Source organism: Balearica regulorum, chromosome Z, assembly GCF_011004875.1.
Source record: "Balearica regulorum gibbericeps isolate bBalReg1 chromosome Z, bBalReg1.pri, whole genome shotgun sequence".
NCBI classification, from domain to species: domain Eukaryota; kingdom Metazoa; phylum Chordata; class Aves; order Gruiformes; family Gruidae; genus Balearica; species Balearica regulorum.
The window spans coordinates 83,096,121-83,122,402 of NC_046220.1; the positions used below are offsets into that span (position 1 = coordinate 83,096,121).

General features: G+C 48.7%; 1 protein-coding gene across 3 annotated transcripts in view; it reads left to right on the forward strand.

Annotated features, from left to right (window-relative positions):
- ARK2C (arkadia (RNF111) C-terminal like ring finger ubiquitin ligase 2C) overlaps positions 1 to 26,282 on the forward strand; it is a 48,306-nt gene that overhangs the window by 19,468 nt on the left and 2,556 nt on the right. The window contains exons 2-8 of one of the 3 annotated variants that reach the window (XM_075739755.1): positions 16,027 to 16,336; positions 18,400 to 18,525; positions 22,031 to 22,160; positions 23,153 to 23,257; positions 23,794 to 23,889; positions 24,132 to 24,215; positions 25,091 to 25,197. In XM_075739755.1, the coding sequence (XP_075595870.1) occupies positions 16,027 to 16,336; positions 18,400 to 18,525; positions 22,031 to 22,160; positions 23,153 to 23,257; positions 23,794 to 23,889; positions 24,132 to 24,215; positions 25,091 to 25,197 (958 nt within the window). The remainder of the gene's footprint in view (positions 1 to 16,026; positions 16,337 to 18,399; positions 18,526 to 22,030; positions 22,161 to 23,152; positions 23,258 to 23,793; positions 23,890 to 24,131; positions 24,216 to 25,090; positions 25,198 to 26,282) is intronic. The other 2 variants (XM_075739756.1, XM_075739757.1) reach the window with 2 other exon arrangements.

The window sequence follows — 26,282 nt, forward strand, 5'->3', positions numbered from 1 at the left end:
GGTGTCTGGCACTGGGTCTCCCACAACCTCCAGAGGTCCAAGAGCAGGAGTTTGAGGAGCAGCTGAACCTCACACCTATTAAAACCACTAAAAACCCATACGAGAAACCCTGCAAACGTGAAATAACCCATCTGTATGAGAGAAATCTCACCTCATATGTGGTGGGCAGTGACTGATCCTGAAAACATGTGGGTGGATGCCTCAGTTAAAAAGTGCCTGGTGTGCAGAAAGCCCTGGGGACACATGCTTTCCCTGCCACAGCATCCCTCTTTCCTCCCTACAGCCCACCTAACTCCAGTCATTGCCACTATTTGTAGTTATGGGGCAATTAACCTGCCCTATAAACAACAATTTACAGATTATTCTGCAACCAAAAACCTCCTCTTTATTTTGCTGTCTCTGTTAACAAGAACAGAAATTCAGCCTTGGGAGCTGAATTTCCTCTGAATGTCAATTTTATTTCTCAACAGCCAGGCTGGCTTTGGAAAGGAAGATAACGGTGGCAACCTGGTGCTGCTAATGGGCTTCTCTAAGGGGGTTTGCTGGTCCAGCAGGGCTGAGGGCTGCATAGCCTTCAAATACCTGCTGTGCCTGCTGGTTATGCTGAATGGCAGCGTGGAGGTTTGCAAGGTAGATGTAATAAAAACAACATCCACGTGAGTGAGGAGAAATGTTTCTGTCTGAGCAGGCTCTGCAAAACCACTGTCAGGAATGGTAAAAATCATAACGGGAGGTCAGCTCAGGTCCCAGCCGGGAGGTTTGCTCCTGCGTGTGTTGGGACAAGGCATTTCTTTGAAAGAAAATAGGAAAGGGAGGTACACTCATCTGCCATTGCCTCGGTAACTCTCCCTTCAGGTGTCTTCAGGCTGCCTGATTTGACTTCTCCCATGTTGAGAAGCACTTTCTTCTCCCAGCAGCTCTCCCGGGTCCCTGATGCTCTCCATACCATGAAGCGCCCATCATGTCCAACCGAGGGGTTGATGTGGTGTGAGGACTCTGGACCCAGCCTGTTTCCCATCCTGTGATACTCGGTTTAGCTCAGCTTGAACTAATTTGATGGGGAGAAGACTGCTCGAGGTTGCATTTTGCTTGAAGAAGAGAGCAGACTACTGCCAGGGTCCCTCTGCTCCTCCCCTGCATCCTCCTCATCTGCTCGAGCCCTTCGTTCCTCCCACAGCAGCTGGTGAAGGCGTGAAACCAGGGGTTGCAGGTTTGCATATGGGCCTCCCTCATCACCCGGCTCAGTTCATTCTGGATTTGTCAGTAGTTTCTGGGTCTTTAATATTCATGTGGATTAATCTTTTGGCTCTGCAACAGCTTTTCTGTTTGAGGTGGCTGGGTTTGCTGCTTTGAACTAGTTTAATTACTGGCACCCTATTGACTTTAAATCTAAAAGAAAAAAAAAGCCGTTCATTGACGGCAAACACAGAGAGCACAGACCCACCACTGCTGTCTTTCCTGCAGACAGACTGAAGCTAATAGGGGGCGGGGGGGGGTTTGCAGCAGACACAACTGGCACCTACCTGATGTTAAGCAAGTGCTTTCCAACCATGGACCATGCCTGGTGTTTTGTCCAGAGACCCAGCTGTGAGAGCCTAGTTACACCTGAACGAGAGGTGGGAAGACCATGCTGTGGTTGGAGGTAGCATTGAATGCAGTGTTGCACTTTATCCACCTAAAAATTCATGCAGTGCCCTCATTGCAGCAGGAGGATGCTGCTTCATAGAATCACAGAATGGTTTGGGTTGGAAGGCACCTCAAAGCCCATCTAGTTCCAACCCCCCTGCCATGGGCAGGGACACCCCCCACTAGCCCAGGTTGCCCAAAGCCCCATCCAACCTGGCCTTGAACACTGCCAGGGAGCCAGGGGCATCCACAGCTTCTCTGGGCACCCTGTGCCAGGGCCTCACCACCCTCAGTAAAAAAAAAAAATCTTCTTAGTATCTAACCTAATTGTATGGTCCTTCAGCTTAAAGCTTCTTCCTTGTGTGTCATTGCCATGCCATGTCAGAGTAGTTTCACATGAGTGATTTCTTGCTGTGACATCTCCTATGTGCTTTATAATGTGGCTTGTGTTGCTCAAGGACAGGTGGCCCAAAGTGTACCTGTATATTTGGGATTTTTTCTTCCGATTCACCACTCCCTCATTCAATGAGTCACCTGGATCTGGTACAAATCCATACCATACATGGGCTACCCCATTCCTCCTGGGGACTACAAGTATGCAGGGCTCGCTGCAGGCTGGGAACTTCTGGGACAAGGGGTGGACTCTGCAGCATGAGTTGCCTGCTTTGCTTTCAGCCAGCAAATTCCCTGTACCTCTCTTGCAAGTAATTCTTCTCTGGGTCTGCTGGGATTTGGGGAGGCTGAGATGTGGGACAAGTGTGTGGGGAGGCTCTGTGCCTGCTGTTGGGTTGTGAGCCTGGCATTGAGATGGAGAACTTGGTGGGAGGCTGTTTTGGGGGAAAATTTCCAACCTGGTAGGGTTGCCTTCAGTCCCCAGCAAACAGGGATGTGGCCCAGAGGGGATGACAGGTAGATCCCCACCCCAAGCAAAGGACATTTTCCTAAGGTAACATCTGCAGAGTCCTCCTTGGGCCACATTGCATGACCCTGACCCAATACCAGCCCAGCTCCCCAGACCAGTGCAACATTCCCGTACCTGGCACCCCGCTGCTGCCTCCTGCAAAAAATCCCAGTCCTGCAGATAACACGGCATTCAGATAACAGCACCAGCTGGACAGTAGCCCAGCATCCCACTGGGGATCCTCTGATGTCTGGAGGTGACCATATGAGCAAAATCACTGCTATTCCTCTCTGCTCCAGCTGAGGTGGACTTTTGAAGGGCAGCCAAGCCCTCCGGCTGGGGGGCTTGGGGCATCTCCTTGGCTTTTAGCCACTGGAAAGTAACTGGCCTCAGTAGAGCAAAGTCTGAGTTTAGGGTAAATCTGGAAGTGCTAAAATCCCAGCGGATAGCTGACAAAAACCAATCAATGCTCAGCCGGGGGGCTGGTTAGATAGTTCTGGGCTGCAGTAACTGCCTGAGCTCTAGAGAAGTGGGATGTCACAGAGGCACAATTAAAACAGCAATCCATCCTCAAAACGTTACTGACATTGATTAAAAGGCTTGGGGAATTTTTCCATGTTTTAACTCTTCCTGAACATCAGGCTTAATGTGCCAAAGATTGAATAATCTGGTGTTGCAAGTCATCCCCGGAAATCTCGGGCTGTGATGCTGGCACTGTGCTGGGCGAAGGACATTGATCCTGTTAAAGACCGGATATTAAAAAGGCAAGATATTTGAGAAACGGCATTGTGGACTTTGCGTATCTGAAAAAAACCCTGCCGTTATTCAGTATAAGCAGCTTTTCCAAAATTATCTGAAGGTAGGGGAAAAAAATCCCATACATTTTTCTTTTCCCATTTTACATGTTTAAGCCAGGGGGAAAAAAAAAAAAAAAAAAAAAAAGGCTTATGAGATTTAAGCTATTTATTACCAAATAAAACTGCATCTGGGCCGTGTGCTTCTGTGCCAAGTTTTGGTCTCTCGAGAGCACAAACATCAAGAGTTACGAGCCCCTTGAAAGTGAGGTTGATGACGGAAACATTGACTTAGTCTTAACTGTCTCAGGCATGCCAGATGCTTGTCGGGATATTTCAGAAGCTGGCTACAGGGAAATGAGATGCTACCTGTGATCCAGAGCTGTACCTGCAGCATCCTACCTGGTTGCTGGGTCACCTGCAGCCCTGTGGGATATTCTTGATAAAATAAGCAGGAACCTGATTTCCGATGCTGACTGTAGTGGAAAAGCAAGCCCCTTGCAATCAGCCTTCTTTGAATTCAGTGGGAGGGGAAAATACCCACAAGCAGGTGGATTTTCATGCTGGAAGGGACAGCTGTTGTCACCATCTCCATCTCACAGCCCTAAATTAATTCCTGCCTGAGCAAAAAGACCTCCTTTAGGGAACCATCCAGCCTCAGCTTAACCAGTCATGGTGCTGAGGAGGGGATTTTGGCTGTGGCTATGTGGTGCCCAGTGTTTCAGCCTGCGTTGGCTGCAGGTCAGTCCCAGCTGATGGGTTTTGTCAGGCTCATTGCCAGGCTGATGAACCTCATTCCGTCCAACCAGGGCAAGGTACCATTTTAGGCTGTGCTCAACCATGGTTTCATCTTTGCTTTTTCTGACATGTAGACACAGGTCTCCTGCAGTGCCTCCCTCCAGAGTGCATGCATGGCACCCTTGGGCCTCTCTCCAAGCCTCCTTCCTGGCTTTGGCACCAATATAAGGGGCTTATTGCTCCCAAACAACCCCACCCCCTGCGTTTTTTATATAGCAAACACTTGTGCCTTCAGATGCTGCTGGGGCTCTGGGAGCTCATGGTTTGCTGATTACCAAAAATCACTTTCCCTCAGATAGCCTGCCACCTGCAAATAGGACCTGTATGTTTTTTCTTAGATGGATGACTTTACATTTAGCCCTATAAAATACATATTTCTTGCTGTCTGTGTAGAGTTTTCCCTTATATGTTATTACAGCAGGGCTTAGCAGCACTAACTCATGTCAGCACGTCGTGCAGAAATGTAAAGTAAAAGCTATTTCTGCATCAAGAAACTGATGTTTTACTTGTACTTTAAACACAGCTCGCTCTCTCCTGGAGTGACACATACCTATGAAGTTCGAGATGTTAAGTTTAATAGGGAACAGACTTCCAGAATCTTTGATTTTTAACTCCAGACTTCTTATTCATGGACCTTAAAAGGGGAATTGCCAGGATGCAGTGCAGCAGGACTTGCGGTAGCCGGTACTTTCCCAGACCTGAGTTCAAGACTGTTCAGTGTAAAGAGCAGCTGAGCTGCCCTGGCCCATGCCAGCTCGCTGACGGCACCCACCGCATCTCACGCGGCTTCTCTTCAGCCTTGGTCCTCGGGATGGACCACAGTCCTGGCTGCTGCCGTGGTCCTGAGCGTGCAAACAGGTCCCTGCATGGCACCTCCAATCGGTGCACACTGATGGTCTAACCTCCAAAGTCCTTTACGTTAATTAAATTAAGAGCTCTGGTGGGGATTGGGAACTTGCAGGAGCTCCATGGGTGCAAGCCACCATGGTGAGGGCTGCTCTTAGACTGGGAGGGTGACCTTGTGGGATCAGGATAGGACCTTACAGCACTGTACAGGGGATTTGTTAACCTTGTTGCGTTCACTGCATCCCGTGGACCCACCTACTGGGAGCATTTCTGCTCTCTCTTGAGAGATGACCTTCATTTTTTGTGCCCTAGCAATTGTAAGATGCTCCCTTCTCCTCTATATTGTCACCTGGAAGTGCCAGCTGCTGAATGGCTCCTGCCTTCTGCCTTGTGGGGTGAGGAGGAGCATATTTTAGTGTGGTTTTGCACCAAAAATCAAGGGTGACCATACAGTATCTTGGCTTCCCTGGGCAGTGGGTACTGCATACGCTGCAGCATTGCCCTCCTGGCCCCATGGATGGTCTTGTGTAGCCTGGTAAATGTTGTGTACCACACTTGGCATGTCTCTGCAAGGTTTAGGATGAAATCTGGAAGGGGACCTGCAACATGGGATCGACTGATGCCTTTGCAAGTGGATGTCCCATGTCCTGACTACCTTCCTTACCTCTCACTGCTATTAGCCCTCAGCATTAATAGTGGCACTAATAACACACCCAGAACTCGACAACTCCATTTCTTTAATAGCCAGCCTGACTTCTTGCTTCTCTTCAGGGCTGAACTCTCTCTGTGAGGTCAGACAGCTGCTTCTGGTGGCACGTTTCTGCAGATGCTAGGAGAAACAAAACTTGGAGCTGTGCTTTACTGTCAAAAAGTTCTGACTTTGGGCCTGATTTGCCAGAGAGCCAGCCAAGAAGAAAAGCTGGGCTGCAAAAACATCCCCCATCCAACCTGATGTGCTGTTCCCAGAAATGGTGAAACACTCCACCAGTTTCCCAAACCTGCCCCCGAAAACACTGCCACTCACTCTGGAGCTGTGCAGATGTGTAGGGTGGTATCTCCCACCTCCGGGCAGATAAACAAATCAAGCAGGAAACCCCAGCTGTTTGTTACGGTCCCATTTGAAACATGGGGTGGTGGGAAAAATGAATGCATACAAAATGGAGATGGATGGGATTGATGCAGAGTAGCCTCCCCAAAACAGCCTCCGCTATGTTTTTAGGATAGGTTTCAAATGCTGCTCTGATGTCTCTAGCAGAGAGGTTTGCAGCAGGTCAGAAACCTTGCTCCAAAAAGCATCTTTCCCTTTTTTGATGATAAGGGGAAAGCAGGACATAAATCTTCACTGGAAATCCCTGTGGACAGGGGATACAAGGCGTGCAGAGAGTCGAGGGCTGGCACCAAGGACAGTGGTCCTCACCCAGAAGCTGCCGAGGAGGGAGGGGACATTGGGATGGGCACGGGATCAGGGTGCTGTTGCTGCATCCCCACAGCTTTGTGGGGCAGAGCAGTCCCGTCCCCTGGGTTGTGCCAGGTCTGTGGACAAGCGCTGGCTCCTGAGTGCCCACACAGGACAGGCGTACTGAAGGACTCTGCTCCTGTTTGAGCTGCTGCAGCGTGGCATGAGCTGATGCTGAGCAGATGCAGGTTGGAGACCAGGTGGGATCACGAAGCCTTTTGCTTAAACAAGGACAAAAGACAGCTGAGAACATTGACTCTTGCCATTAACTCCTTCTCCGGAGAAGGGTTAAAGTTGCATTTGGATTTTAAACCCATCAGGTTTGGCAGTGTTTGGGTTTTGTTGTGGGCTGTCGCAGATTTGAGAGGCTCCATGAGCAATGCAGCACAACACCAGAGATCTGGCCAGGTCCTTGCAACATCTGCCTGCTTTTTTTCCCCCCATGGTTTTGGTTTTTTGCTTGTTTCTGGATGTCCTGCATATCATTACTGGTAGGAGGGAGCTGCTGCAAGCCCTCTGGCCGATCATTAGGAGAAGTTAAGGGTGTTTTAAGACAGGTGTTGAGCACTTCCAAATGTCTGGGGAGGGCTTTGGACACTGTGAAAGCAAGGAAACCCAAGTATTGAATTTCCCTTTCCAAACAACTGGCTGCAGTATATTGCTGCCCGTCAAAGTCAAAGGCTCCTGCACACACAAGTCAGCACGTTTTTGCATTCCCAAGGGCAGGGATAGGGCTTGCTCCAAGTGCTTCCCCATTTCTTTCTGCAGGCAGAGCCAAGTAGTAGACCTCTGTCACGTCAGGACTTTTTTTTTTTTTTAAAAAAAAAGTTGTGGATTAATTCCTTCCCCTGGTTATTTTCCCCATTTCCAAGTCGGGGACTAATTCAGGTGGATACAACACTCTTCTAGGAATGTATAACCACAAAAAGATGAGCTCTCTTGCCACCTTTGCTCAAACAGGGCCCCCCCCTCCAACTCCCGTTTCAACTTTTTAAAATTTTTTTATTTTATTTGGGCTAACAGTCCAAACCCTGGAGAAGAGCCGTTGAGCCCAACCATCTGCCAATAAACCGGGAAAAGCTGCGATGCTGTTTGCTTTCCCCACCATACGACATGTAAAACAGGGTTGGGTTACACATAGGAGCTGCCTGGGATGATGGTGGGGGAGCACATCAGCACGGCTGATGGGCAAAGCCCCAAGAGTTGCCTTGAAGTTCAGGTACCAGCCAAACCCTCTCTGTCCTTGGCAGTGCCAGGGTTCTGCTTGGGCATAAGCCTTGCAAACAGTTGAGCAGCCCAAAAACGCCGGTGAGACTTGAGATGTGACCCGCGCTTTTAGTGCAGGGTTTGAGGCTCAGCATTTCCTGTCAGCCATTCGTTCTCCATCCTTTCTGACACCTTCAGACCAAACAGAAATGAAAAAAGTAGCAGAGGTGTTTTGCAACATCTCCAAAGCTGCGTTTCCTCCAGCTCCCTTTCTTGGCAGACGAGTGGAGCTGGGCCCAGAACTGTGAGAAATGAGTTGATTTGGGGAGGAAGAGGTGGGCTGGGTGGGAAACATCATGCCAGGCTGCCAGGGCCACCTGTGCCTCCAGGCATGTGAGAGCCCGGGAGGGGAGGAGTGAAATTGTGACCATTAAACCTCAGAAAACATTTTCTTTCAGCATGGTTTGGCTTTTTTTTTTTTTTGGTATGATCCAAAAATCATAAATACACCCTCAAATGCCATACATGAGAATAAAGCTATAATTAAAACACAGTGCAAAGTACAAAAGCAGAAAGATGGATTTAAGTGTAGCAGCACCACCGAAGTGATTCTCCCTCCTCCTTGGAAAATATTGCTGAATTCAACACGTTCCTGTGAAACATCATCTTCAACAAAACTATTTTTCTTTCCCCTGAAGCTAGTGGAAAAGACTTGCAGGAAAAAGCCCTCAGCCAGCGCTGTACAAACAGCCATCTCTCCCCTGTGATGGGTCCAGGTTGCCTGGCCGTGTCCCATCACTGGCTTTTGCTGCTCCCCACCCCCGCTGCTCAGCATCGCTTCACCCCTGATGGAAATATGCTGATAAACGCCGGTTATTGCCAGTTGTGTTTCTTGTTGAATGCCAAGTCTGGGCTCTGGAGGGACTCCCAGCTCAGCCTTTTTTTGGGTACATCAGGGCCCTATGTGGTTTCACCCTGTGATGTGCAGGAGGGGAGATGCTCTGTTCAGTGTTGGCGACCATGGGTGTGTGTATGAGCCAGTGCCAGCCACACCAGCTCATGTCACTCAGCAATTAAGGAGAGGCGAGAGGATATTGAGTGGGGATCGTACAAGCAGGCAGGGCAATCTGCAGTCTCCAAGATCTGTGTTTATGTGTTTTTCAGGATGAGCTGAGCTGTGTTTTGCTGTGTCTGCACAGAGGTGCACAGAGGTGGGGTGCAATAAGGGCTGCTGCATGGCAGTGACCATTAAACCATTAAACAGTCATGAGGGAGCCCGTTCCCCTAAACCCCTCTGCAGCCCTTTTCCATCAAATGTGTGAGATGCTGAGCGGAAGGATGACAAACCTCCAAAACCTCATGCTTCCACCTAAGACCCAACCATACTCCTCCAAAAACCAATGACCACCCTTCTGCCCATCACAAGGTCTTCATCCTGACTCGGTCCCTGGAGCTGCATAGCCTGGCCAAGCAAATAAGGCAAATGAAAATGCTCTTTATCGATCACTAACGTGTGCTGGGGCTGCTCTGTGCCCAGCCACGGGCTGGTGCTGGGGTCTGCTACCCGTTGTGTGGCACTAGATGCGTGGGATGGCAGGCTCCACCTTGGGATGGATTTGAGCTGGCTGCCTATTATTTTTGGCATGGTTCTTGCCATTTGCTAAATGAAATGAGAAAGCTGTTGGTGAAGGTGCTGAAAGTGAGACAGATTCCTTCCTGCCTGATAAATTTTTCTCAAATTCTTTCCTCCTTCTCTTCCCCCCTCCCTACCCCAATCTCTTCACCCTGTAATTCATTGTCCTATAATGGGAGTGAGACAGCAAGATATCTCCCTCTGTGCAAGACCATTAAATTTTTATACAGCTCAGTATACTGTTGATTTGGTCTGCGGCTTTATTTTTTTATTTTCCAGGTGCATTGTCACCCCTCATTTCCTATTACTAAGTCAATTTAAGTATTTTTATAACGGTATATTCACAAAAAATTTGCAAAGGGTAAACACGTGGCTGACGGCACCAGGCAATTAGTAGCTTGTTTGTAAACATGGTGCGAGTCCCCATGGCAGTCCTTTGGTGTGCCACGTGAAGCCGGAGCTGCTCCCACGATTTTGCCTTTGCTCACTGTATACCGTTGGTACGGGTGCTAACTTCCCACCGCATTGCTGTCTCAGAGGGGAATTTTAATGCATGTCCAGGGAAACAAGCTGCAGGCACCTGGGCTGTTAAAAGCCTGGCGGACTCCCTGCAGAGTCCAGTGCTTGGAGGGGCACCCTGGGTGGCTCTGGTTTATGGGGTTTATCTGCCATCCCAAGGCAGGAGGAGGGGTTGTGGGGGCTCTAATCAGGGTGAAATGGCCGAGACGGTGCGTCTCCGTCCCCCGCCCCCGGCTCAGCCGATTGCAACGGGCAGATCTTCCGCGGCTGCAAAATCTGTCAGTGAGTGAAGCCAGAGCTCTCCTGGAGCTGCCATGTCCCTCTCTGCCGCGATGGGATCGAGATGTATAAATAGCCCCAGCCTCCCCACCGCCCCCCCGGCCCCCGCATGCTCACACGCAGACCACGAACGCCTCGAGAAACCGGCCAGGTTGCCTTACCCAGGGGAAAAATTCACATGCATCACAGGCAGCTTAACAGCACAAGACAGATTTTGTTTTCCTTTCGAAGGTGGCTGTGCTCCCTGGGCTGCAGCTGTCTGCTCGAGATACCTATCCCTAGTGCCAGCTTTGGGCCTGATCCCGTGTCCCTTACCAGTAGCCCGATTGCATAAAAAATATTGCTGCCATGAGGAAAGGAGGAAGAAATAAATTGTTCTGCTTTCCGGGGTTTTCTTTTCATAAAGCCTTCAGCATCCCTTGTCTCTCTGCAGGTTTTACCCAGGGACTTTGCATCTCCAAGATGGGTCAGTGTTTAATGAGCACACAGATCCCTTGAGCCTTTCTGGGTGAAATATGGGTGGATGGATAAATTTGCACAGTCAAATCCTGACTGATGCTAAAGGAGAATCCTCAGTGACAGCAACACCCAGTATCAGACCAGTACATTTCTGTGACTTGATGTTGCATACCAAACCTGCAAAAATATATGAATTTGACATTTACAGGGTTCACCTGGGGGCGCAAAGGAATTGGGGGCATTTCTTTTAATGGAAAAAAGTCCAGGCTGCTTCAGATAATGTACAGAAACAATAAATATAACTAAAGAACTGAGAAAAAAAAAAAAGAAAAAGTGAGAAGGGGAAGTGAGAAAGCAGCGGCGAGTAGGATGTGATGAGTTTCCCCGCGGGTTTCCGCCACGTTCAAAGCCTGCGTGAGCGAAGGGTGGAAACGGCGCGGCGGTGAGCAGCCAAACAGGTTCAGCTATCCACACGCCTGCATCATCTGCTGGCTTTCTAAAAACGAATTTATACCTCCTCGGTTTGAGACTGCCGCCTGTAATGCTGTCTTCCAGCTAAGCATTTGGGAAGCTTTGTAAATAGCTGTTAAGTTGTCTTCCCCGTGGGATTTTTAGTTGAAGATCGTCTTCATGGTACAGGGAGATGGGGCCACGGCGGGGAGCTTGCCTGAGACCTGTTTCACATCTCCACCGGACTCCACCTTTGTGTTCACATCCATGTGTTAGGCTTTAGACTTTCACAGGGCACTTTTTAGAGCTCGATTAGCTGCTTTTGTGGCTTAGCTGAGGGCAGGGGGTTGTAAGGCAACAAGGGTTGTCCAAGCTGGGAACTTGGGTGGGTGAAAGAAAGACTTTGCAAATGTGTATGGTCAACAGAAGCTTGAGGAGCTAATATGGAGAGGGAGAGGAAAAGCAAAGAAGGGGGTGGAAACACCCCCCTGCTCTGCTGAGAAATAACTCTGTTTAGGTGCTCGCATTGAGACAGAGGTCTCTGATGTCAATGATATCTGGCCTCAACCAGTTAATGCGAGACTGCACAAAACTGGAGTAAGTTGTCTGCTTTGCTGACACAGATGTGACACATTGCTCATCTCAGAGCTGCTGATCTGATGTTGCTCTGAGCTGTCACCTGCCACAGCAACAGTGTTTAAACGAAAGGAAGAAACAACAGCACAAGGAAAGAAGGATTTCTGGCTGGTGGGCAGGCTGACAAGGACCGCAGAGAAATCAGTCCTCTACGGCTCCCGATATGATGGGGGCTCAGGTTGGACGGGGCTCTGAGCAACCTGATCTGGTTGAAGATGTCCCTGCCCATGGCAGGGGGGTTGGACTAGATGGTCTTTAAAGGTCCCTTCCAACCCAAACCGTTCTGTGATTCTATGAGTAGCTGCAGCTACTCATGCCACTGGGAGGAGCACGTCAATGAGCTTCAGACAGCAGGATGGACCCTCTCCTCCTGACCAACAGGCTGGACATGGGGGGACACGCTGCATTTCCAGGTTAATCTCAGGTCAAAAGCCGCTCAGAATCAGTGAGGACTGCATTGCTCCTACAGCAAGGACATGGGACTTCCCTGTCCCTCTACAGCTGGAGAAGATAGGTGTTTGCGGCAAAGGCTGCTGAAGCTGATGAGCCTGTTAGGTGGCTTTGGGGTAGGCCATGAAGAAAATCCAAGATCTGGCTGGCCCCTCTTCCTGCAAAATCAAAGTATCTTGATGGAGAAGGATAATCCTGCTGTGGGATGAGAACCAAAAATTGAGCTCATTGAGCTGGGAGAAGGTCTCTGCCTTGCAGATCCCAGAGCAACATTGCCTTCCCGCAGCCAGTGCTGGAGCAGGCAGTGGGGAACATGGCTTGCGGACAATGCAGTTAGCAGCTCTGGAGCTTGATCAGCACGCTTTCCAACCTCATAATCTTTGCTGTGGAAATGTCTTCAAAGCTTAGCTAATCACAATGTCAGCCCTGCCCTTGTTCTGGGGAGTGAAAACAAAAGATGGAGTGGGATATCTGGACTGGCTTTTAGTCATGGATTGCGCTCTGCCATGGCAGACATTACTGGCCAGGCAAAAAGCAGATTAAATCCATGAATCAAAGTTTCTCAAAGCATTTTACAGGCAATGTTTGTCATTTCCAATGCAAATGTGATCTAGGACCAAACTGTGGCTCAGGAAAGAGAAGGAAGATGTGCTAGCAGAGTAATCATTAACAGACACTGCTAACAGGAGACCCGCCATTGCGTTCAATAGGGGTGAACGCTTCCTAGCCAGAATCTGGTGCTGGTCATGGTGAGTTACCTGCAGTCAGGCTGCTCAGCTGGTGTCAGCAGGGCGACATGGGATTTACCTTGTGTATGTGAGATCAACATGTACACTTGGAAAGCAGTCTCCACCAAGGCCCACTGTGGCTAGATACCATGAGCAGAAAAGGGTAAACTTAAAAATAGAAAACTTGGAGACTGAATGTTCTGTTGTGCACTGTTACTTGCTTGCCAGGGCTTTCTGGGGTCCAGCAGTACCATGTTTGGCAAGGACCAGCTCTTTGTTGTGCAAGCTGGTTCGGTTATGCCAGCTGTATGATTTGATGACTGCTAATAAGCATAGATTTGCTAAAGTATTCCCCAAAGTCTTTCTTTTGCTGTCAAAATCCTCATAAGCAATTGGATTAGTTGTAGGGAATGAGCAATTACAACACAAGATAGTGAATTATGTTAAGGCAAATTGATGGGTTTTATTTAATCATATGGTCTCGGTCACATCTTGATATTATTTTTTCTGTTGAGGGAAATGCATCATTATACCAGTAGGTACTAGAAAAAATACTAAAAAATTCTTGGTTTAATTGACTAGTGCCTAAAAATAAGCCAAAGTAACTCTCTATACCAAAGCAAAATGGGTTAGGTATTTACTTCAGGTTATGTTGACTCTGCAGAGGCCCTGCACGCCTTTCTGCCCTGATATCAGAGGCGAAGATTGCGCTTTCTGGACCACAGGCAAGTGTCCTTCCTTGCGAGGACTGTCTTGGTATGGGATGAAAAGTTCAAGTCAAAAGCTCTGACAAGATGATCTGCCCACCCTGTGCTCTCTAGTTCGTCATGGCTCTGGCATCGGAGGTCCTGCAGATGTTTTGCTAAATCAGACTAAGGCCTCCCAGGATACAGCAAAAGGCTGGAAATCCTCGGTTAAGGTTGCACCAGGCATCAAGAGATGAGAGAGATGCAGAGGATGAGAGACTGTTTCTTTATGCTTTACTTATGTGCTGCAAAATGTGGGGGGAATATAACTCATCTTCATTGTCTTGTGTCCTCCTAAGCCAGTTTTGTCTGAAATACAACTAAACTGCTGCCTGCTGGCACAAGCTGCTGTGTTTGGCTGTCCAGAGTGATTAGCACTTTAACCTGTGCTAGCACCTTGTCTTCAGATGCCGTGAAGTCCTGGAGGTGTAAAATGGCTCATCCGTGGCTTGCCATAGCTGTTTGCCATCGGGAGGACCCATGGCCATTAGAGGTTGAGCAATTCACCATGAGTCGCCCTGCAAGTACCCAGCAAACCTAGCAGTTAGGAGGCATCTCTCCATGATGGTGATGTTGCTCAGCCTGAGCAATGGGCCAGGGCAGCACAGGATCCCCAATTCATTACTCAGCCTTTACCTGTTGGTGAGGTACAGTGAATTGGGGCCAAGACGAAGACAGTGTCTATAACCAGCAGTACCGGAGGACGGGGTACATGGATGGCTCATGGGTCTGGGTTGGCAGCATCATCACTGGGGAACAACAGGCCTGATCCCTCCTCCTCTGGTTTTAATTAATGGGGTAGCCGAATCATGCTGTTATCAGACAGCATGAGAAATTATCACCTTAAGAAGTTCTGCTGCTGGTGGCACACATATTTGTTACCCGCTGCCTCTCTCAAAGGGGCGCTACGGGGGATTAGTTTGTATTTAAGAGATCCTGTGTGTAATTACTTATGCACGGCTTTGCAAACCATTTATTTCTGTTAGGTCCTTTCCCGTTGTTTCTCTTGCTGGCTTCTGGCTTTGTGCATCTCCCATTTCCACACAGATGTGAACAGAAAGCACTCGGGGCTCCCTGAGCTGCTGTGAGGGACTGGCCCTGCCTGGTGCGGAAGGGAGATGTGAGCAGCAGGGATCTGGGTGAAGAAGACATCATGGGCACATCTGGCCTGTGTCTTGGGATGGCACTCAGTGTCTCTGGGTGCTGCAGTTCCTGGATAGAAAAAAAAAAAAGGGATTTTCTAGGAAGATATGTGTTCAAATGACTACATAAAAGGGTAGGTGTCCTATCCTGCGGCTGATCTTCAGCAAAGAGGCATCTCCAATAGCCTCACTCGAGTCTCATCCTTCACCACTAAGCTGCCTTACTTTAAGAGCCAAAACTTTTGCCGTGATGGCTGTAAATGCTTCAGAAATGTAGGAAATAATGTGCCGGACTGGGCCAAGCAAGGATCTTGAGGGAGGTGCAAGCAAGTGCCAGATGTTTTGAAAAAAGCCTCCATTACGAATATCTTTCACACCTCATTTCTTCCTTATTCACATCAGTTTCATGGCTGGCATCATAGCAGTCCGTGTCGCGTTTCCTGCAGCTGCGCTCGCCCTGCATGCAGCTCATGAGGACGGGCTACTCAAGGGTCGCAGCAAAGATGTGCAGTCTTAATCCCAGCTCTCAGAGGTGGAAGGTGTCTTATTCACATCCTTCAGTCAGCAAGAGACAGTTTCTTAGAGCAGAGATTATTTCCTTGCCTCTGAGACATCTTTAGACAGGCAAAGAAATATCTTGAATTGCATGGGAAGTCAGCAAGCTTTGAAAACTTCTGTGAACTCATAACTCATGAAAAAATATTTTAGACACCAGATTTTGTTTCCTTTTCTAAAATGTGGAGGGTTTTTCATGGAATCATGGAATGGTCTGGGTTGAAAAGGACCTTTAAAGGCCATCCAGTCCAACCCCCCTGCCACAGGCAGGGACATCTGCAACCAGATCAGGTTGCTCAGAGCCCCGTCCAGCCTGGCCTTGAGTGTTTCCAGGGATGGGGCATCTACCACCTCTCTGGGCAACCTGTCCCAGTGTTTCACCACCCTCAGCATAAAGATTTTCTTCCTTATATCTAGTCTGAATCTATCCTTTTTTAGTTTAAAACCATTACCACTTGTTCTATTGCTACAGGCCCTATTAAAACTTTTGTTCTTTTTCTCTTTAAGACAGGCAAACCAAAACAAGCTGAAGCAGTTTTCATCAGTACGCACTTCAATTTGGAGCCAAAAAGTCCCTTTGAATCCAAATCCATGTGTTGGTTCCAATGTTTTTTGGAGGAGAAAAACTGTTAGTCAAAATCAATATTGTTTCCATGTAATCAGCGTTGACTGACCTGTTCTCTGGTTTTTTTACCTTTTTGGCAAAAGATAGAAACAGCTGTTTGCCCTGGATGGGCAGCCACCGGGCTGGGGTGCCCCGGCCGCCACTGGCCCCCATGACGGCCGTGCTCTTCTCTTCCAGGTGCTCCTTTTCAAAGGTCTCAGCATCCTCATGCTACCTCCTGCCGGCACTTCCACCTGGGTCCCCAGCCTCAGCTCTCCGCCGACTTCACCCTGCCTCACGCGGTGCAGCCCCAGCCGGGGCTGACCCCCCACATGGCCCCCGCGCACCAGCACAGCGGCCCCCTGCACCAGCCCCTGGCGCCGGTGCCAGCCCTGCCCTTCCAGGACGTGGCCGGACCCTCCTTCCTACCTCAGGCGCTTCACCAGCAATACCTCCTCCAGCAGCAGCTCCTCGAGGCACAGCACCGCCGGCTCATGCCTCATCACAGGTAAGGGGGTCTCGCTCTTCCTGAAGGACGCTGAGAAGCTTCATCAGCCTCACTGCAGCAAAGTGGCCTCTGCAAAACCCCGGCAGTATGAGCTGGTAATGTTGGGTGTTCTTCACAAGTTCATTTGTGTACCCCCAAAATTCATCCACCAGAAGGGAAGCTGCAAGGGTAGGTTGCACCTGCAGGTGTACCTTTTCCATGGGGATCTATACCATGCTCTTCTAATATGTCCCAAGGTCATCTATAGGATGGTAACAGCATGGTGGTAACACCTTGGTGTCCTGCATGAGAGAGCGAGCGACAGACTGCATGCACGAGCCATCTCCTCATAGCTGCTGTTTCAAATCCACGTAAGAGATTGTATCCACCCGTCCCGTCAGGTTTCACACATGATGAGCTAGCTCCTCTGGGTCTAGATAGACTTCACAACCTGATGAGAGAATGATGCTGTTGACCTGCAGCATATTCAATCACAGAAAGCAGACTAAATTCAGACCGAGCTGACGACTGCAGAGAGAATTATTGTAACTCAGCAGAGGTGGAAATGGATGCCTGGCCTTGTCCTGATTGTGTTTCTTGAGAGAGTGGTTTAGATAGAATGTAGGAGAGGAGTGCTTTTTTTGGAAACATATGGAAGCTATTTGTGGGTTGTACCCATGGATCAAGAATCAGAATATGAGTCTTTGTGATAATGCTTCATTTGGACAGAATGCTACAGACAGAAAACGCTTTCTTTCCATACCGGTTCTGTCTGAAAATTGTGTGTTCTTCTCATCCTTGTTTTGTTTTGCATAAACTGGATTTTAGGTGGATTTAATGATTAGTTAATAATTATGTAGTAAATATGTTCAAGGCTGAGGCATTGATGATACAAGTTATTTATCTCTTAGTCATAAGCTGAATTCAAATAAAAGCACGGAGCACAATTCCACGCAGAAGCTGCTTTGGTAAATGCTGTCAGTGTTACATTTGCAAGTGGGTTGTGGTGTGGAAAAGGGCAGGAACCTCTTGCCCAGTCCCACAGCCTGTTTCTGAAATCACTGCATCAGAGTGCTGCATCAGAGGAGGGTGTCAGAAACCTTACAGGTGTGGGGCATGAGGTCCCAGTAATGGGAATCTGGGTTGTGCCTTCAAAAGTGAAGCCTCTGAGCTGTGGCTGGATGAAAAAATTCTTTATCTAGCAGTTCCCTGCTCTGTTTGCTCTAGTGTTTTCCCATAGTTTTGCTTTGCGATGGCTCCACTGGTAAGCAGGGACTCTGCGGGGAGCAAGGGGTCTGTGTCTGTTTGTAGTGCAAATCCTGCTTGTGCATCCACCTTGTATCTTCTAAAATGTGAACGCTGATCAAGAAGCACATGCTCTTCCCCTGAGTAGTTCAAATGGGCAATAATAATGAGAAGAGACTCAAATCCCCAGAAAAACCTTGCTATATATTTACCATTTTCCCTTCCCTGCCTGCAGAGTGGTAGGAGAAGAAGCTGGATCCCAGCCTGGCCTGTCCATCATCCAGAGAAATGTTGGCAATGGGCAGCAAGAGCAAATTCTGCTTTCAGTTACTCCTGAGTAACCCCATTATGAATGAGGTTCCCCAGGAGTTTATGGACTGCATGGGGAGACAAGACAATCTGCAGCTTCTTTATGGTGATGGATAACAGCTGAAGCAGGGACATGTTTTATCTTGTGTGTTGTTTATGGGGCTGACAATGGATAAAATGAAAATAGTGCAAATAGCACAAAGCTGCTAAGGAAGAGGTTGTTTGCTTTCCTCTTTTTCTCTCCATGTCGCCACAAAATAGCATCTCCTGTAAACTGAGTGTATGTGGACGCCACAGGGGGTGAGTGGAGGTCTGCATTATGTCTGTGGGGACCACAACTAAATGACATAACTGTTGGTTCCTCTTCCCATCATCCCTGACACCTGCCCGCAATCTTTTCTCTTGGACATGTATTCAAAAGCCCAGCCGTCTGGTTTTTCCCCTGGTTTATCGACACAGGCTCAGAGCAGGAACTGTACATACCAGCGCCCGATGCGTGGCTAACTCCCTTGCTGGTCTCTTCCCCGCAGGCGGGCTCAAGAGCGCATGTCCGTTCAGCCTCACCGTCTACACCCCAGCTTTGACTTCAGCCACCAACTGCAAACTCCACAACCCATGGGGCCCCAGCCCAGGTATTTAGCTGAAGGCACGGACTGGTAAGTCTTCCACATTTCACTGAAGTGTTGAATGAAGTGTTTAAAAAGTGCTGGGGAGGCTGCAAGGATTGGTGAATGTCATCACGGGTCAATGCTTTCATGAAAGCTAATAATGGTTCAGCTGAACGGACACAACATGGGGGAGTATGCGATGGGAAAACTCACCTCTGGGAGGGCCGTGAGTGTGTGCTAAAGCCCTTACGCATGTATATGATAACATTGAGGCACCAATATTGCCCATAATTCTCCACCCATGGATGTAGACTGCAGCCAAACGTTGATCTTCCTCCAGGAGCTTTTCCTGCTGCAGGGCACAGCCAGGGTCTTTTTCCTGTAGACCAACATCTCTTCCTGAACTAGATCTTCTGCTGTCCACCAGGCACTCAAAAAACAGTGGCCACAACTTTTTCTGTGGTCTAACTTAGGGACCACGGTGCTGCCCTGCCCCGAAGGGTGGTGTGAATGAATTAATGGCTGTTAATCGTTCTCCCGGTATAGTGTTCAATGACCTGGAAAAGCCGAGCAGGGAATTGATCGTTTCGTTTTCAGAGCAGGTTTTGACCTCTTGCACAGTTAATAAGGTATGGGGTCCTACTTGAAAGAATAAGAAAATAAAAACATACTTCTGAGTAGCTGCTTGTTAGCTGAGCAAAGTCCATTCTGTGCATTGAATGGAAAAAATAGCATGTGAACATGTAATTAGAGACAATCGCAATGTATATGCACAAGTGGACCGAAATAAAATGTCACGGGAAATCTTTATTAAGGCATTTCCTGACATCTGAGTGCTTTTCTCTGCAAATAGAGAGTCCTTTTAACACAGGGGTTTTTTCCCCCTCCAGGGTAATAATATGCAACCTAAAATCCAGATCCTTCCGCCATTTTCTTCTCAGGTGTTCCCATTACTGGCACCACTGTGGGCTGAATTTGGCTGGGTGTATATTGTTCAGATCAGTTTGCAAAGCAGTTCACATACCACTGGGATAGAGCCATTCTTTCTGCCTCTCTTTTGGCACAGAGTGTTTAATTACAATCATTAGAAGGATCTGATAAAGCATCGCTTTATCTTCCGCTCCTCCTCCCTCCTTTTACCCCCTGTGTTACTCCATAGCCGTTTAAAACGTAAGGAGTGGAGATGACAGAAATCATATACTGTGTATATATATTTGGGTGACTCACTTTCCCTTCGGGCACGTGTACAGTTTTGCTCAGTGACAGATATAAATTCTTTCCTCTAATGTGTTACCACCACATGAGCAGCAGCAGCGCTCGCTCGGAGGCAGTAGGTGGTAGGCACTGTCGCGGGAAATGGGGATGGAAGGAAGATCTGAAGGTGATTGGTCATCTTGGACAGCCCAACCTTGATTAAAATCTTCTGGTGAAGAAGCAATGAACTCCCATTTGGTTCCTTAAATCATCTTCTGCATCCGCATTTAGTGAAAACCATCCAACCTATTATGTGGATCCTTATCTTTCGCTTTTTGGTTGTTGGCAGCCTGTGTATCATAGGCATCATAGCTCTTGAACTTCACATCTGAGCGTCAAGATGATGTACAGTTGTCTATGTAGCACAGGCCAGAAGGTGATGGTTGGTTTTGGTTTTCTTCAGCTAATGTGCTCTGCTTATTCACCCACAAACCCTGAGAAAACACCATTTCATGAAGTATTCTGTAGATCCACAGCATCACTTCAGGAGCCTCAATATCTGATTTTAACGATCTAGATGCACCAGTGCACAAATAATTCAGCAGTGCAGTTGCAGTTACTTGTGCAAGTTAATAATGGCCATTCATCTTTGAGATATTTCTTCAGTCCTTGGTCTCAAAGCACTCTGCAGATTATCGCATCTATTTTGAGTACAGGGAATATGGGAAGATAGAGAGGAAGTGGTCAAGGTCACGCATCAGGCCAGTGACAGGGCTGGGAATGGCCCCAAAGCCTCCTGATTTCCAGTGGAGCCTTCCATCCACCTGGGAACAGTCTTCAGCAATTGGATAGGTCTCCAAAATCATGACATGGGAACTGGAAATGCTCAGTCCTGCCAATTCTCACCCTGGTTGTGCTCCTGCCAGTTGCCTGCTGTGTTTTACCCTCTGCCAGTTTTGTCTGTCTAGGATTTGGCTAGCATCGGGCCAGCAAAGATAGTCCCTCTATTTGCTTCACCTTGCTGCGGGGAGACTTACTGGGGATCAGTAAAGCACGGGACCTGGTGCCTGGTACACGGGCTGTTCTGGGTAAAGGATTTCTGCACTTACTGTCCCCTCACATCTGTTACCTGCTGCTGGGCAAACGCAGTTCCGCAGCTGCTGGAGGACGTGTCTGGGTTGCTCCTAACAAGCTGTGGCGCTTGCTGACGCTGTCTTCCGTGGAGGGGAAGAGAAGTTTGAGGATGAAACGGGAAGCCACCCCTGTGCTCTAATGAGCTTTAGCTTTGGCAAATGTGAAGACAACGGTTATTAGAGCACCGGCTTTTGTAATTATTATAAAGTGAATGATGTTCAAAGCACTTGTTTGCTGAGAGACTCTTTGGCTGGAGAGAGGAGGGATCAGCTAATTGGATTATAGATGGAGATACTGTCTCCTCCCATCCCCTCCACACGGTATGGGGATGGTGTTGCAGTTTGTCTCTGCGTGCTGAATTGTGCAGAGCTGGGAGTTTGCTGGGATCCTGGTCATGCCATGTCCTGGGATTGAGCTGGGTTATTTTTATGGAGGAAAAAGGTGCCCAAACTCACCAAGCTGAGCCCCAGCTCTGCTTGCCCAGGCCAGGCTGTGTGTTGGTGAGTGAGACCATCAGGGATGTCCTGCTTCATTGGTGTTAGCCTGCTGGTTGTGTGACACCCTTTCCTACAGTAGTCCAATCCAGAAATTTCTTTAAAACTTTTTATTTTCTGCACAAACAGCAGTTCTGGAGTTCCCTGAGGCTGGGTTCAGGTGAGGTTCAGGTCTCCCCTGTCTCCCCAAGTCCTGCCATGACCTGGGCTGGGAGACTTCCAAGAAGAGCACAGGCACATAAAAAAGTCCCTGCGTGGTGCCTAGCTGCTTCCTTACACCTACCCAGAATGGTTCATCAGTGTGTACTCCCCTGAGTAATTAGCTGTATTCCTGCAAAATATTCAAGGTAAAATGTAATTGTTTGCAGTGATGGCAGCACAGGGAGGACTTGATCGCCCGGGTTGGGTTACTGAGCCTGGGTAGTGATAGGAGCCTCCAAAATGCTCTTGCTCTGAAATTAGCAGGCTGCATCTGTGCAGCTCTTGACCCCAGCTAACACAAATGTTAACTGGTGTTAAAACAACCCCTCACTCCTTCATGCTGGCCTGGTGTGCGATTGCTCAAAATGGAGGAAACTCCCTTGCAAGCAGTAGCATCACCCCTGGTTAAGGAACCCACAGCAGGCCAGAACCCACTAGTGGAGGTTGCCCTGTGAGCATGATCTGACTTGCTGTAAGCCATGCAATAAAACCATGTAGTCAAAGCTGTACCTTCATCCTCGTGTCCACAGGGACCTCAGTGTCGATGCGGGACTGACTCACACCCAGTTCCAGGTCCGGCCGGTCCCTCAGCCCTATCAGCATTACTTAGCTACACCTCGCATGCACCATTTCCCCAGAAGCACATCCTCAACGCAGATGGTAAGTGAAACGCTTTCACCGAGAAATGTTTTATGCATTGTCTGCCAGAAGGCAGTCAAAATAAAGGCTGCTATCTTTCTATCACCTGTCTTCTGTGAATCCCACTTATCTCCGGCCGTGGGAGGGAGTGTCTGCAAGGATAATGTTGCATCATTGCACTCCGGATTAGAGAAAGGAAAGAAAAGCTCAGCTGCTCTGGAAAGATTCGGTCCATCATGTGCAGCACCACGCTCACAAGCTGGTCTGCAAAACCTGGGCAGGATGTGAGAGACTCAGCAGTTATTACTAAAAATATTATTAATACTGGAACAAATTGTGGGCTCCCAGGACTTTTTGTATGCAGAAGGATTAACAGCAGGTGATTCTCTTCCCTGGGTCAGCCCCAAGGACCATCCCTCATGACATCATTGCTCTCTAAATCAGTCTTGATGTCATCTGTAAAGGTTTTGCACAGGTGGAGATAGGGTTTGACGAGAAGGTGGGCTGACTGGGGTCATTTGCCAGCCCTTCTCCTAGCAGGGTGCTGTATTTGGACCTGAGCTGTGCCAAGCACTGCTAATCCTAAAAACATCCTCAGAAATCCCATGAGGGTATTTCTTCCTCATGCCCATAGTCAAATCCTGACATCTGTATACTACAGCGAGGCTTAAAAAATCAAAGCTTAGATGAAGAGAAATCCATCCATTTAAAACTAAATAAAATTTCTTTTAAGCTAATCCATGTTGAGAGTTTGGAACTGCGATGTTTTAGATGCAAAAAGAATTATTACAGCAGATAGATAATTCAGAAGAAATGCATGTTCTTAGTTATAATTTATAGGAGATCTATTTAATAAAACCTCTTATTTTGATTATTAAGAAGTTTTTATTGGAGAAAGTGTTGGTCTGCTCTTTCATTTTGAATTTTTAAAGCAGTAGATTTAAATCAGGGTACAGAAGGGATTTCTATGTGCAAGTAGAGGTGGCTTTATTTTTCTCCCTCGCTTCTTGCAGGTTGTTCATGAAATCAGAAATTACCCTTATCCTCAGCTTCAGTTACTTGCTCTTCAGGGACTGAATACAAGCAGGCACACATCCGCTGTGCGGGAGAGCTATGAAGTACGTATGTTGGGGGCTGGGATTATTATTAAATTTTTAAGTGCTGGGAATCTATGCAAGCTCTGGCATAAGCTTGTAAGACTGTTTTGTGGCATGGCAGTTGCATTGAGTCTTGCAGCAATTTGAGTAATAACTGGGAGGCGAAGGGGTTTAGCGGGTTTGGTAGAAGACGGTTTACTCCAGGGTGCCTGGGTCTGGCTCGGGTTGACTCTGGCTCACTTTGTGTATCTGAACACAAAGTGTTCTCTATGGGGTTTGTTTCCCAGCCTGTCAAACAGAGCTCAAATTCCACTCTAATTTTTGAAATATTGGATGTCCAGCTCTCTGCTCTCCGCCTTGAACCCTTAGTTATCAGTCCAAGAGCCAGGGCTCAGATCCATCATTAAAGTGCGATTGATTTTTGGGTTTGATGGACATTTCTACCAAGGAAAGGACAAGAGAGAGCCGTGGTCCTTAGCAGGGAGGGTGGGGTGGTGGGACCTCATGCCCCAGGAACAATGCTGAACAGGTGCTTTGCTGCTGTTCCTGCACTGCAGGAGCTGCTGCAGCTGGAGGACAGGCTGGGCAGCGTGAGCCGGGGTGCCGTCCAGAACACCATCGAGAGGTTCACCTTCCCCCACAAGTACAAGAAGGTGAGCACCCTGAAACCGCGGCACGGCTTCCTGCCCCTCTTAGTTGGCCAAGGGTTGTGGGCACAGAGTGGACAGAAGGAAGGATTTGGTGGCTCACAATCCGCAAGGTTCGCAAACCAGCACCGTCAATATTCCCCGAAATGGGGGAAGAATGTAAAATCCAGAACTGGTGCTTTAATATCTTGTGGGGGCTCCCGGGCTGAAGCGGTGGTGTAGCTCAGCTGGCTGTTTCTCACTTCTAGGCTAGAAAGCTGCGGGCCAAATTTTCAAAAGGGTCTCAACCTTCTCCCACCCAGCGGGTGCAATTTCCCCCCTGTCCGCACCTGGTAAGAAAGTGCACACACCAAGGGGGCTTCGTGCATGCAAACCCATCCCATTCTGCATGCAAGCGGCGCCGCCCGCATGCCCCGCCATGAGGGCGCTGGCTCCATGGCGTTGGGGGAGCTTGTTCTCCCCTTGTATTGCAAGAGGTGTCTCCTCTGTTGGAGCTGATCTCCTGCCCGTAAGGAAATGGGTGCCATGTGTTTTGGGTCATGCTAAATGGAAAATGGGAAAAGTGATTGTTTGCGTAGTAGTTTCACGTGTCGGTCATTCGCGGCTGGGCAGTAACAAGTAGGGGCATTGCATTGCCCATGTTGGAAGTGAGTCAACTCCTGCTGCGCTTATCTCTGACCACACCTCCAATGGATCCAGAAAAATGATATTAATAGGAATGGATGTGTGGGGGGGAGAGAAAAGGGGAGAGCTGACAGGCAAAGCACTGCCCCATGGCACAATGTGAGGCTGCGCCAGTGGCCAATCTTGCATGGGGCACAGTGGTTGCCCTTCCTGGCAGTGGTGGCCCCACATGCTTTGGGGTCTCCAGGAGAAGTCTCCAGCAAAGGAGACCATGGGGCCATCCCCACTCTACGGAGGATGGTGGAGGTGGCAAGGGGTTGTGTTAGGGCAACAGAGGACAGTCTGCTCTTGAGGCACTACCACCAGCTCCACTGCCACTGGCCTCAGGAGGAGACGTGCCGACCAGCAGCATGTTGATGGAATCCTCCTCTCACTGGCTGTTTTGGTTGGACCGGCTTCCCCAAGCTGGAAGATATGGCTGATAGACGCAACTCTTATTATTTGCCTTCCTGCAACTACCCAGGCTTGGGAGAGCTTTAGAAAGTCAAGTCCTAACCAAAATATGTCTTTAACCTTGCTGCAGAGAAGACCGCAGGAGGGCAAAGCTGAGCAAGAAGATGGAGAAGAGTCGGACACTGACGAGAAATGCACAATCTGTTTGTCCATGCTTGAAGATGGAGAAGACGTCAGGTACAATCCTTCCATTTGCTCCTCTGCCTCTCAGTGCCATCTGAGCTGTGTTTATTGGGATTAATGCCACCGTGCGCTGGTGGGATTGTCCCTGTTCTTGTCCTAACAAACTCAGTTGGGCTGTTGCAGGGTCTGGGAAACCAAACGCCATTTAGACGGATATTGGTATGGGCTGTATGTAAGAATGGGCCTGGTGGCAGGTGTCAGAGATGGATGGGTCCCAGGTCTCAGACTGCCATCTGGAGCTCAGGGACGCCAACATCTGAGCTTGACAGATGACCAAAGTACTAGAAAAGGGAGTGTGGGTGTGAAGCCCAGGGGAGTTTGGCTTGTGGCCAGGACGGAGCTGCTTTGTTGTAGAATAAGTGAGATTACTCTGCCTGCATGGTCACAGGGAGCCGTCCTGAGCCAACAGCAAAGCCCCAGTTATCTCTCACAGACATCCCCAGGCTCTTGACTGCATTGAATCTCTGCTTGTGACAGAGGATGGGGACAAGCAATTGCAAGGGGATGAGCTACCATGGCTGAAGGAGCTGCAGGTGGGCAGTGCAGCTGCACTACGTGGTCCTGCTCCTCACCCTTTAATTGCCTTAAACCAATAAGAAAAACTCTGATCCTCTTGCTTGGGGTCCTTGTCCTTCAGGGTCCCTCTGGCTTGCGAGGGATAAGTAAAGAGATGACAAAGGTACTGTAGGTGAAAAGCAAACACATTCCCTGCGGCACACCAGACACCCGTGCAGGAGCAGTGGGGACCCACCTGACTGCTAATGAGTGGCAATGATGAAAAACCAAGAGGCTTTGGAGTATAACCTAATACTCCTGAAAGGTTAAAAAGCATCAGCCAGGGTAATTAATAACTGGAACAACTCAATTCAGGAGCATGTGGGGCTTTCTAAAAGACTTTTAGCCAGGAAGGACACCATCTCTGACCTACTGCCCTATGTGAGCTGGCGTGACTGGGGGAAGATGTAGGACCTAGACAGCACCGGTGTCACTACATCTGTGCTTCCCCATATTAGAAGCAGCACTGGCTGCTGCTTGCTGGCTGTTCTTGGTCCCCTGGACCTCCTCCTTCCTAACGGAAT